This window comes from Podarcis cretensis, assembly GCF_951804945.1.
Source record: "Podarcis cretensis genome assembly, chromosome: 2".
Classification (NCBI taxonomy): domain Eukaryota; kingdom Metazoa; phylum Chordata; class Lepidosauria; order Squamata; family Lacertidae; genus Podarcis; species Podarcis cretensis.
The window spans coordinates 59,000,217-59,013,550 of record NC_137171.1 but is presented as its reverse complement, the minus strand read 5'-3'; the positions used below and the strand labels follow the sequence as shown (position 1 = coordinate 59,013,550).

Sequence of the window (13,334 nt, the reverse complement as noted above, 5' to 3'; positions counted from 1 at the left end):
GTTTAAGCAGATACCATATTTGGAAGAGATCTTGGTCAAGAAAAATAATCATAGGAGCAGCACATTCCTTTTCAGTCATGTGACTGGAAAAGCAAGCAAATAAACGTGCCCTAAAAGGCGGGGTAGAAATATATTAAATAAACGTGCATGCACACGCAGGAACACTCTCCCCATTATGTTAACATAAAATGTTACCAACAGATGATAGCAAGTTGCAAGTGGTATAAGATTTGCAAAGCATCTTTCAAGACTAAATACATTACATAAGAAGACAAAAGGTTTTGCCATCAGAGCTTAAATCATAGGCAAGACACAGCAGGGGAGGGAAGTGAAAGGAAAGGGGTAGATGTTTGAGAACAGTTAGAAGATGCTAGTATAAAGAGGTACATTTTTTAAATCAGGAACTGTTATTTTAAAATACTTGTATCCCACCCTTCTCATACATCAGTATCAGTTAAGCTTACAATAAAAAACATTGATATATAAAAATAAAAAAGCTTAAAACCGGAAACAGGCTCAGCAGATAAAAATATTATAAACAAATAAAAGGAAGGAGCCAGCCAGATGTCAGGTGGTAAAGAATTCCAATGACAAAGGAGCAGCAAGCAAGAAGAGGCAAACTCAGGATATGGAGGATATAATCCTGTGGACATTACAGGAGCGAAGAGTGTGTGGAGCAGCAGATATATAAGTTAACAGAAGAAATGTAAGTAGAATATGAAAATAATTAGCCAATATAAAAAGCAGAAACAAGCAGGAAACATAGCTATAGGGACAAGTTGAACAGATTATGAAAAATCCAAGGAAGAAGAAAGAGAGAATATATGGGGAGCAAAGCAAAAGCAAGCTTACAAGTTGATGGCTCATCAATACCTAAAACTCAAGTTGTCAAAACGTATTTCATTTTCATGCATAGCTTCATTATTATTAACTTCAATTTTATAGCACTACACATTTTAAAGAATAAAATATCAAAGCAGTTAACAGCCTACAAACTTTATACAAATTATACACGTAAAAGGAAGTGTTGCATAAAATAGTTTAGTAAGCAGATGATATGGTATTATTCAGGATGCTAAAAGTCAAAGCAGACTTCAAAGATTTCCAGTGGGAAACAGGATGGACTTTTTGTCTGATCCCTTTTTATGTCAATTTCCACAGAGGTAGCAGATGTTTTTAGTGTATGTACTGACGAAAACACCTCCTATATTTGACATAGCACCCACTATGTCTACAAATATGCACATACTTTTCTTTCAGCAGAAGCTGGCTGAGTCAAGAAAACATCGACTTCTCAAACCAAAATAAGCTCAGATCCAGATGAGAAAAAAATCAACCTTAGTTTTAAAGCATTTCAATGTTTCTAGATTTGAACCTGTAGTTCTTGTGACCTGTTGCTTATCACAGAGAGCTCCTGACATTTAACCTTCCTTTTAAAAATGTAGCTGAACTGCTGGAGTGAAATACCAAGTCTGAGCCAAGTAAGGAAAAAACCTCGGCTATTCAATATTTTCAGAAAAGGAATACACAATGACGTTTTATTTTATTTTATGAGGAAGTTAGAAAACACACATATAATGAAATTGTTCTTTACAAAGACCTTGTATTCATTCTAAAACTGAAAATTACAGGTATAGAAAGAATTAAGTATCTTCTCAAATGAAATGTTTCCAATATCATGGCTTCTCAAAGTAGTTCCCATCGCAAAGTATTTAACAGCATAATCATGCCCCTGCTAATCTCCTCACCTTCCCATGAATTCTTACAGCCCAGTGAAAGTGTTTTAGATTTTCTTTTAAAAACAAAACAGCTACAGTCCTACCACATGGCAAGTCAAAGCTGTTGAAAAGTGAAACATAAAATCAGCACAACACATGTCATTAATCTGGCAAAATATTTTGGGAAGTCCAACACAGTTAAAGGCAATTCATGCTTTGAAAAACACATGAGCTTGTTTTGGTGTTCCAGTTTATTAAATTTAGAGCCTGATTTATTTAGATCAATGTACATTTTACATATTAAAATTAGATTTTGCCCCATAGCATCACACCCTTCTACAAGACAGACATTTCAAAACTGGACAAATTTTCAGCTCCAATTATTACTGCCATTGTTTACACAGATACCATCAGTGATGCAATAATAAAGGCAAAATTACAAGAATTTGAGAAAAGTTCTCTCATAAATGTTAATGTGATAAGAAGTGGAAAACAGAACAGCTTTGGAACCAGGGAGAGTTAGACTATGTTCTCAGTTAAGTGTCTATAGGTCAGAGACTGTCTCAAGTAGGCTACCATATTCTGATACAATCGCCACCAACATTGGAGGTGACTGACAAACTATTTTCTCATATGCCGACACAGAAAAATGGGGAGAAATAATTAAAGAATATATATACACACACATTCACAATAAGCTTGACTAATTCTGTACTTCCCTTATGGAAAAGATTTCTCATGTAATGGAAGTATGATTTCTCTCATTAAATAATAAGTTCAATTTTTTTAAAAAAAACCTCTTTTGCTAATTCCTAAAACCAGACATATATAGAAAACTTATTTAAATCTTCCAAATTTCTCATTTTGCAGGAAAATATACAGACACTACTTTTGTTATCCTTATGCATCAAAGTCCATTAGGAGTTTAAGTACTCATGATTTCCAGGCCATTTATATGGTTCTAGAAGTTCATATGCCTCTCACTGATATAACTCGGAATGGGAGGAAGATGGGCAGGGGAGGATTTTCTATGCGAGGTGGGAAACTTCAGCCTTTGTTGAAGTACAACTACCACCCCCTGTTCAAGATTTTTCAAGCTGAGCTTATACTAGTTGTCCATAAAAGTTGTAACTGATTTTATTCTGTATACTTAGCACACAATTTTTTTTTTTAAAAAAACTTTAATTATGCCCTCCTGAAACTGTTGTAATCTGTGCAGAAAAGGACCCCCTGACAAAAGTAATTTTGATCTTTAAAAAAATCCAGCATGACTACATTAAAAAATGTAATTTACAATAAGCAGTGTAAATAGCAAAGATAAACAGAAATGACAAGTTTCACAAATGAAAATTGGCAGACATATTTACTCCAAATATTTATAAAACTTTGTATCTTCCTTTGTTGGTTGGTTGGTATGAATTTTGCTGTAAGAGAAGAAAGCAGTATACGATTAATCAGACATGTAGTTAGCATACTTTCTAAGCCAACTCAACTATAAAAACAGTAACAAAAGTATATTACAGTGTAGCAAAACAAGAGTGTCTAAGGGCAAGGAAACACATAATGGAAAGCTCAATAAAGCATTTGATTGTGAGCTTAAGTGTCTGAAGTCAGCTTACCATGGAATAAACAAAGAATCCCAAATCAAAATCCAAAAGAAACATGATACAGAGCAGAAAATTATTAACACTGGTTTTGAAAAAAAGAAAGCTTCAATTTACAAAAGGAAATAAATCAGTTGTCTTCTATGGAAAGGTAAGAGATGTTTCCAAAGTAGCACATATGCAACCCTCTTAATTTTTTAATGTACAAGGATATGTTTGTTAACCCCTTGGGTTAGCAAAATCCTCACAATATTCTGTCTCTATGTGTTGCTATAACAGACTAGCAAGAACACTGGGGGGCTGACTGGTCCAGTATTTCTGGATTTGAGGTATTAAGTGTAAATAGCTTAAGGAAGCAATCATATGCTTCTGTGGAGGGCGCCTGGGAGGCTGCTGAATAACTTGAACCTTCCTCTCCATGACTAGAAAGGGAGGACCATGATCAGAGGCCTCACTGGTTCGGCAGCACAAAGCCCTGCTGCTCAGAAGGCAGGAAAACAAAGCGAGTTATTACAGGAGCATGTCAGGGCAGATTGGGGGAGGCACTGGCTCTCCTGGATCCAAAGCTGCTCCATTTCCCAGAAATGCCTCGAGAACACAGGAGTAACTATACCAGTTCTGGAGCTGGTATAGGTTATTTCCCCTCCCACTGGAAACAATGGGAGGGTTTTTCAAACAAAGGAATTGGTGAGGAAAAAAGAGGGAGGATTAGGTAAAAAGCCACCCACACAACTATATTTTGCCCTGTCTGGCATAAACCTGGTAGGGCTTTGGAAATGGCTACTTCACCCATGAGTCTCCCCCGCCCTCCATGAACTTTGTAGGATTAATCTGTCCAGAGTGTATTGCGGAAATATAGCACAAGTGGCAAACTGCATCTGGCTAATCCAGAATTCCTTCATGCTCCTTGAGCAGTTTCTACACATGGGTGGGGCTGCCCACCTGTCATATGACATCAGGTGATTTTCCTTTGAATCTCTAAGCATGCTCCTGATTTTTCCTTTGCAGCTCTAGCTTAATACACTTCTAAGATCAAAAGGAAAACCCCAGAATTCAAGTTGTTGCTGCAAAAGAAGAAATGCATTCTTCCTTTAATCTGGTGCTTTTTAAAATTTGGCAGGGCAACAGAAAAGATACCAAAGTGCCAAATTTTATCAGTGGCTGGAAAGGATGAATTGACTGCTCTCCTATTTATTCCTTTACATTTTAACCATGTGAATTTACCTGTCCCTCACCTGCTGTCACACGATGTCAGGTGTTGGACAGGTGGGCGTGGTTTAGACCAAACTCATGCCACATGTCAAAAGGAGAAGCCTGAAAGGCCTAATTAAGCCCATGGGTGAGCTGCTCCCCACCGCTGATAACTGCTATGAAATACCTGGAATTTCAGACAAAAATTATGACTATTTCACCTACCAGTCTGATAAGCTCTTCTTTGATAAGCCTGGTGATTTCTGCCTTTGCTTTCTGCACAGCCAATTCATTGGCACCTGAAAGCAGAAAGTAAAGAAAAATTAAATCATCAAGGACGAAGCAAGCAAACAGAAGAATCACATTGTGTTGGTAGCCATGAAAGTGCTTCAGTAATCCAATAATTCGTATATTGTGACATTAAACCTACATTAAGTTTCATAATGTTATACACATACATATTCACATTACCAAGAAATTCAGCAAAAACAGCAAGAAGAAATTAGTGAACAATGGAACAAGCACCCTCATGTCGCCTTAAATCCATGGGGCTTGCATGGAGCTCCCACCAAAATTAATAACAAGGATATACGTATGGGAACGTGCTTGCCAGGGTTACATATTTAGTGAGTTTTGTATGTCTGAATAGCTACACAGGAGTGATGCATTTCTCTCTTTCTATAACATTACACCAAATTTAAAAGCCATTAAAATAGTTTAGGTCTATTACAGTGGCTTCCCATATGAATCTGCCTGCACACTTTGATTAAATAAGGGAAACCCTGCTCCATGTCCTGCTCCCAGCAGACACTGTGGGTGGTGATCTGAAAGGAGGCCTTCTCGATGATGGGCTGCAAAGGCCCCCCCCCAAAAAAAAGTGAGATGTGCCTGTAACTAAGAATTCAACATCCTGAAGTTACACTGGCAGCATCTTATGGCTATGGCCGATGGTGGTTAGATAAGAGGTAGGAAAAGAGGCTTGTACAATCTTTTTTACCATCTTCCTTAAAAAATAAAAAAGGTAAAGGATCCCTGACAGTTAAGTCCAGTCATGAATGACTCTGGGGTTGCGGCGCTCATCTCGCTTAACTGGCCAAGGGAGCCGACATTTGTCCGCAAACAGTTTTTCCGGGTCATGTGGCCAGCATGACTAATCCGCTTCTGGCGAAACCAGAGCAGCGCACGGAAACACCATTTACCTTCCCACCTATTTATCTATTTGCACTTTGACGTGCTTTTGAACTGCTAGGTTGGCAGGAGCTGGGACCGTCGCAGGGATTCAAACCGCCGACCTTCTGATCAGCAAGCCCAAGGCTCAGTGGTTTAGACCACAGCGCCACCCACATCCCTTACCATCCTCCTAGCTGGAGCCAAAAGTAAAATGGTGGCTGATGTGCAGAGGCAATTACCTGCTGCATCCCAAGAGCCCCATTTGCTGAGATGACCTATACATGCAAGATGTGATACAAATTTGTATATGCCTTAGAGCTTGTTAAGTTCTTTGAGCTGGCCCTAATGTGGCTCCCCTCCCCATCACATGGAAACATCTGACAATATGGAAGATTCCTGCTCCAATAACTGAGGCTGCCAGGAGTGTCTGGTGTTAGTCTTAGAACTAGAACAATGCAGTGGAGTGTACTCACCTCCTTCAGTTGAGAGAAAGACAGGGAACAGGCCCTGTCTACCACTGACATTTCATCCTGCTACTGTATGGGCATTTCCGGTTGGGGAGGACAAACCTGAATCTACTCTGGTGTGTTACCCTGGTCAAGTCTGGGTACTTGTTTTGCTCCAGCTTAAAAATGCCACCACTAGAAGCCCTGCACTTCCCCTTGCTTTTGACAAATCATTGCAAATATCTTTAGAAGGTCAAGTCGCTGGCTGGTTGATGGGAAAGGTGGCTTGTAATGAACTGACAGCTTGTTTGAACTCCATGCTCCATGTAACCACTGTAACCAGAACACACATCCATTGTCCTTCATCTCCAGGTGAACCAATGGGAAGTCCAGATGGCAGTATTTAAAAATGTAAAAGCTACTATTGTTCAACTTGCTCCTTTAATTTCTTCTTGGCAGCAGTTTTGGACACTCTGGTCAACAGTGAGCCCTCTGCTGGTGTGGGCACACAGGGAAATGTCAGACCATGTTGACTCCTGAAACTGCTCAGTATTGCAGGTTTTCCACACCTCGTTGCAGATGTACTCTCCTGAATACTGGCTTGTGTCAAATCGACTATCTGGTTAATCACTACAGCCAATATTTGTGTCAAGCACTTCTCCCACCTCACTGAGAACAGCAGCACATATCACCTGCTGTGCCAACTTTTCTAGAACAAGGCAGAATTCCTTTTTTTTGCCCTTTAAGACAGCCACAATAGATGTGTCTGGGTATCTTTTCACAGGACCACAAGTCACTTGACTTTCAATAATAAATAATAATAATAATAATAATAATAATAATAATAATAATTTATTTATACCCTGCCCATTTGGCTGGGTTTCCCCAGGCATTCTGGGCGGCTTCCAACAAAATATTAAATACAGTAGTCTATTAAACATTAAAAGCTTCCCTAAACAGGGCTGCCTTCAGATGTCTTCTAAAAGTCTGGTAGTTGTTTTTCTCTTTGACATCTGGTGGGAGGGCGTTCCACAGGGTGGGTGCCACTACCGAGAAGGTCATTTGCCTGGTTCCCTGTAACTTGGCTTCTCGCAGTGAGAGAACCGCCAGAAGGCCCTTGGTGCTGGACCTCAGTGTCTGGGTAGAACGATGGGGGTGGAGACGCTCCTTCAGGTATACTGGACCGAGGCCGTTTAGGGCTTTAAAGGTGAGCACCAACACTTTGAATTGTGGTGGGAGCCAATGTAGGTCTTTCAAGACCAGCATTATGTGGTCTCGGTGGCCGCTCCCAGTCACCAGTCTAGCTGCTGCATTCTGGATTAGTTGTAGTTTCCGGGTCACCTTCAAAGGTAGCCCCACATAGAGCGCATTGCAGTAGTCCAAGCGAGAGACAACTAGAGCATGCACAACTCTGGCAAGACAGTCCGCGGGCAGATAAGAGTCTCAGCCTGCATACCAGATGGAGCTGGTAAACAGCTGCCCTGGACACAGAATTGTTAGCCTAGTTAGCTGCAATGCTTGCTAAAAACATGCCCTATGTGGCATTCATTTTACATTCACCAGACGGCTATAATGGGAGTTTTCCCATAACAATTGTTAGACTGTACTAAATATATTGTTTTAGTGGAAATGATTAGCAATACTCACTCTCAATGGCCAAGTAAATTTTTCGTTCTCCCTCCTTGGGCTCTTTGCCTGGAGGAAAGTATGTTCCTCTGATTGTAATGGCAGCTTCAGAATATTCACTTATTCTATGCAGAGCTTCCTTTGATGTTACTTTCCACCTGGCAGTCTGTAAAACAAAAGAAGCAAAGAAAAGGAAAGATGCTAAGTATTAAATCTAAAAAGGCTAAGTGGAATTCTAAACAAAGGGACTTCACAGTAAGTAGCATAACAGAATGACCGGAAACCAGAAATGGGGAGATAGTGTAAGTGATTAATGCTTTGATATTTAGAATTTTAAAAAAATATTATAAATAACATTTTATAAAAAATACAAGCGCCATTTAATAGTTCTTTTCTCTCATCACTATGCAGGACAATTTTAAAAAGCTAAACACTTCTTAATGTATCAGAAATAGACTATATAAAACATTATCAGAAGACAGCTATATATATGTGCAAGCTTTCCTCAGATAATCTCTTATTTAAAAACCACCCTGGTGGAAGTGTAGTTTTGTTCATGAATGAAGTCTCTGCAGTGAGTTTCTGAAGTGCCTTTATGAGTTGGAAAGAAAAATTATTTGGCAGAATGTCAATGGATTATTAAGTGTGAATATAGTCGACATATTTTTAAAGTAATTTTCATGACAACAAAAAATATATTGGTCAGAAAAAAAAAAGTAAGGAAATCTTATTCAGTGGAAGAATATCTTTTTCAGTGTGAAAGTTTCAATTCTTCATTAAACCACAAATGCTGCTGACTAGTGAGAAAGTCCATAGTTGCACAGCAGCAGTTAAACAGTTGATAATATTAAGGATGGATAGGGCAATTAAGAACCTATGCTAGCAAGAAACTGTCTACTAGATTCCCAGCTAGAGCCCTGAGCTATCCAGCCACCATTGCAATATGAAGAATCCACCACCACAAAATCTTGCCTGTGGGAAATCATTGATCTCCAGTTCTTCCTCATATCTTTTAAAAGATTCATTTTGTCCGCCTTCCTGTTTTTCCTCCTCTTGTTTCTCTATGGGTACGTAATTCAGCTTGGCATTGATCTTCTCAGCCAGTTGTTCTGCAATGGTCTTTGCAGATACGGTTGGAGCCTGAATGGTGCCACCCCTCAGGATAGCATTTGTAGCTTGCTGCATCACATCCTGTAATAAGGTATTTTTTTAATAAAACAAAACAAAACAAATTTCAGAAACATACCACAGCACAAGGTAGTACAAGAATTTTATCAGCATATGAATGTTGTTTCATAACCATCTGTGCATATATATTCTAAACCTGCACAAATGAGACATCCCTATCACTGACTAATCCCAAGCCCCCTTGGATGTACAAACAAAACAAATGTTGAATTGAAACAAAGACAATATTATCCCAGGATAACTAATCATATAAATTCCCAGATGGGTAGCCATGCGAGCCTGTTGCAGCAAAAGCAGTTAAAAAGACTGGAAACAAAAATGCTTGTGGTACCTTAAAGGCTAACCAGTTTATTATTGAATAAGCTTTCATGGATGATGAACCATAAAAGTTTATGTCATAATAAATTTCTTAATTTTTAAAGTGCCATAAACTGCTATTTTTAATCATAAAAACAGGCCTTCAGACAGTCTTTGCATTCTAGTAGCAACTATATATATAAGCACAGCACACCTCACATAAAAAATTGAAACAATTATGAGCAGAACCATGCGGTCTTGGTGTTCAAAGTTAAGCCTGAAATCAAACACAGTGTGGTCAGAAATGCACTAGCTATAATCCAGGTCATAGCAGATGTGACGTGCCCAGGTTTTGGAAGGAACTGCCAGAATAAATAATGCAGGCTAGGGCCACTGCTGTGACAATCTACAGATCTGCAATACTGGATATATCTTTTATTTAGATAATAAACAACACGGTGTATTTTCCAAGAGTGATCTTGTTCATATATTGTTAGACCCTGAAATTTTAACAGTGGAGCTGCTCTCATTACAAACTCTTCAATTAGGTCAGCTATGGGCCAAATTATAAGTGACTGGAGCAGCTATGAAGCAGAACATCTGTCCTTTTTGAATTTTTATTTTATTTTATTTTTTGCACCTAGGCGTATATGCCAGTGAGGAGAGCTATTCTTTCCTTTGCCCGAAACGGTTGGCTTCCTCTGCTGCAAGCGTTTTTCTCCCCACTTCAGATATTAGAGTTGGCTGGGAGTGTTTTGAAGCAGTGGAGCACAAGGCAAAGTAAGGGATGGCCTAGCTTCCCTCATCCATGTACTCTTTTTTATGTCTGCCCAATTAAGGCATGAAAGTGAGACATATTCCTAAATAAACATGGCTGCCCCATCACATCAAGTTTGGCCTAACAAAACTAAAACAGCATTTTGCTACCAATTATGCTTTTAAATGAAAATGCTGAAAAGCGTTAGCAGGCTCTTGTCCAATTTAGCAGGCTCTTGTCCAAGGATGCTTTTGTTATACAAAAGAAAACAATGCTAGGCAAAAAACTGTATTTGTAACTCCTCTGTTCCAAACACTGCTGTTCCAGAAATCCACACCTGCATTTTCTGCATGCAATTAGTTGCATGCATCTTTGGATTCTGGCCTAAGTTTGGAATGGGGTTTTACCCTAGTACAGTGGTACCTTGGGTTAATAACTTAATTCGTTCTGGAGGTCCATTCTTAACCTGAAACTGTTCTTAACCTGAAGTACAACTTTAGCTAATGGGGCCTCCTGCCGCCGCCGCCGCACAATTTCTGTTCTCATCCTGAAGCAAAGTTTTTAACCCAAGGTACTATTTCTGGGTTAGTGGAGTCTGTAACCTGAAGCGTCTGTAACCCGAGGTACCACTGTACCATGAAATACCTTCTATGAGAAAAACCCTCCGCTTCTTAGCAAAATGAACTCACCCCAAACATAAAATCCTAGGACCAATAGAATTGAAGAGATTACACCCAAAAGTAATATAAAATTAGTATGGTGATGTCTTTTACCAGCTAATGATAATCTGACTGGCATGCTATTTATTCTCTGAATGATCCCAACCAGTCACTGATCATTCAACTAGCTGTTATAACTGGTTGCTCTTTTTTTTGCTGTGACAGGAGGCTTTTCATATGTTTTTATTGCTCTGCTGCATTTATTTATTTATGATTGTAACTAAATTTTTACTGTTTAGTTTTATGTTATGACTGTTAGTTGCTCTGAGAGTCTGTGCTGAAAGAGCAGCAAATAAATTCTGTAGCATTTTAATGCCTCTGGTTACCAAGACAACTGAGCCAACACACTCTCTGTGCAGTGAAATTACCTCAGCATGCCAAGATAGGAAAAAGTGACTGAGGTGCTTCAGCAATGGGAATGCTCCCGATTTTACTGCACTGTGGCAGTTTCACTGCCACACAGCAAGGCAGGGAGCGTCCGCACAGCTGCCCCAGCAACCAGGGCATGTGTCGTACACCCCTCCCTGATAGTACTGTGGCGGCATGGCCAACACTGGCCATTATAGTATGATTCCCTCTATGTTCCTAGACCGGTTAGAGTAAGTCAGAGAAGATAGCTCAGACCAAAAAAATATTGTTGCAGAGAAAAGAGATCCTGTTTAAGGTTTTCCGGGAACTTTGCATTAACTCATGATTCTGGCATGTTCTCCACATTGCACACAAATAGTGGGCAAAATACTGCTGACCTAGGAAGTGGCTCATGCAGAGCAAAAAGTATATGAACAGTAACCCATTTTCAGATTAAAAAATTCCTTCCAGTAGCACCTTAAGAGACCAACTAAGTTTGTTATTGGTATGAGCTTTCGTGTGCATGCACACTTCTTCAGATACACTGAAGCAAAAGTCACCAGACCCTTATATTTTCAGATATTAACTTTATGGCTGAAATAAGTTGGGCCTGTTTAGCATTAGTACATACATATTTATAGCACTGGTGCACTTTTTTCTTATCTTTTCTTTTCCCTTTTCTATTTCCCTTGTTTTTTGGTCAACAAACATATTACTTAATTTTATTTAATGTCCTCTGGGACTAAATAGGCACCTATTTTTTTTGCTATCTATCCCAAACTAGGACTGAAGCATTCATGAAAAAAAATGAGAATGACAAAAATGAGAAAATTCTTATTCAGTAATCACTGTTACTGAGCATGCTAACAGCCAACCACAAAAAAACTGTTCATGCAGAAATACCATTCTACAAAGAACTTTTGTTAAAAAAGGCATATTTGCATATCAAATATGGTTAATGACTTTTTTTAGGGACCTTGAAAAATTATTAAGGTATTTATAACTTTCATAGTTGGCCCAGTTACTGGCACTAATACTTTGAATTTCTGCATCAACAGTCACATCAAAAACACTTCAAATATTGCCAACATATATGCAGTGGAACTTTTGGTTATCTGGACCTCCCATATATGAATTCCTTTTCATGCCCTGTGCCCCCTGCTCTGCTAACCAGGCCATCAAATTCCTAGACTGCCCAGCAACATCTGGTTCTTCATCCCTGCTGTAGCAGCTATTCAAAATAAATACTTCACTCCTCACTTCTGGGATAGTTTCATATCCCACAGAAAGGCATTAAAAGGGAATGTGAATTTTTTGCTTAACTTGGACTGTATGGTTTTGTGTCAATCAAAACTGAGCATTTTTTAATACAGAACTCTGTAAACAAAGTCTACATCATTTTTTACCCCAGTGTAAATGTGTGTGTCTCTTAGGGTTGTCCAGATCATGAGAATTCTACTGGATGCAGTTGGCAACATATAACACATTCAATAAAAGTTTAGAAATGTTTGCTTTGTAAAGGAGGGTGACCTTAAATTGAAAAGAGACCAATACTTGTGCCTCGGCTCCAAGATTCTTCTGTGCATTGATTCTCAATGCCAATCTCTTAGCAATTTCTAACTTTTCTGCATTTCCTGCTGTTGGGGCAGGAACGTTAGATGTCCCGCCAGATGATGCCATGTCCTTTACTCTTTTCTTTGAATTGAACATACTTTCAATCTGCTCGTCAATCTGTTGAAAAAGAAAAAACAATGTAATTTCAAGTTTCTGGAAATTATGGTCAACTCTGTCAGTGGAAGCCCAGTGCAAGGGCTTTTCCTTTCGTAATGGGGCTTCTCCCATCTCCTCCCCCTGTGTGACCCCCACAATTGGCTCTGGGGGAGGTCAGAACCCCCCAGAAAAGCACACAGTGTAGGCAGGATTGTTCCATCTGATGTGTGCAACGCCAAATTCCACCTATTATATGAATAAAAGCAAAAATCAGTCTCTGAAATAATTCGGCCTGGGGTGTTGACAGTCTCATTTTGAGTGAAAGGCAATAGAAAAATCATCAAAACTTGAAAACCATGCCTGACCTTCATTATAAACAGTTTCAAGAAAGGCAGATAAATTAGTTCATTGCAGAAAAAAACAATGAGGAACCTTGTGACTCATTGAAGGGTATCAAATTTCTTATGATATACAGCTGTCATGGACCAAAATCTACTCCATCAAATGTATCTGATGAAGTGGACTGGACTTTAGCCCACAAAAGTTTAGGTATAATAAAT

General features: G+C 39.1%; 1 protein-coding gene across 4 annotated transcripts in view; it reads right to left on the bottom strand.

The window, feature by feature from the left end:
• Positions 1 to 1,509: 1,509 nt before the first annotated feature.
• Positions 1,510 to 13,334, bottom strand: part of DDX46 (DEAD-box helicase 46) — a 37,866-nt gene continuing 26,041 nt past the window's right edge. For 2 of the 4 annotated variants that reach the window (XM_079968096.1, XM_079968098.1), the window contains exons 20-24: positions 12,595 to 12,795; positions 8,728 to 8,946; positions 7,777 to 7,921; positions 4,739 to 4,812; positions 1,510 to 3,142 (exon numbers count right to left, since the gene is read on the bottom strand). In XM_079968096.1, coding sequence (XP_079824222.1) covers positions 3,095 to 3,142; positions 4,739 to 4,812; positions 7,777 to 7,921; positions 8,728 to 8,946; positions 12,595 to 12,795 — 687 coding nt within the window. In that variant the 3' untranslated portion in view covers positions 1,510 to 3,094. The remainder of the gene's footprint in view (positions 3,143 to 4,738; positions 4,813 to 7,776; positions 7,922 to 8,727; positions 8,947 to 12,594; positions 12,796 to 13,334) is intronic. The other 2 variants (XM_079968097.1, XM_079968099.1) reach the window with 1 other exon arrangement.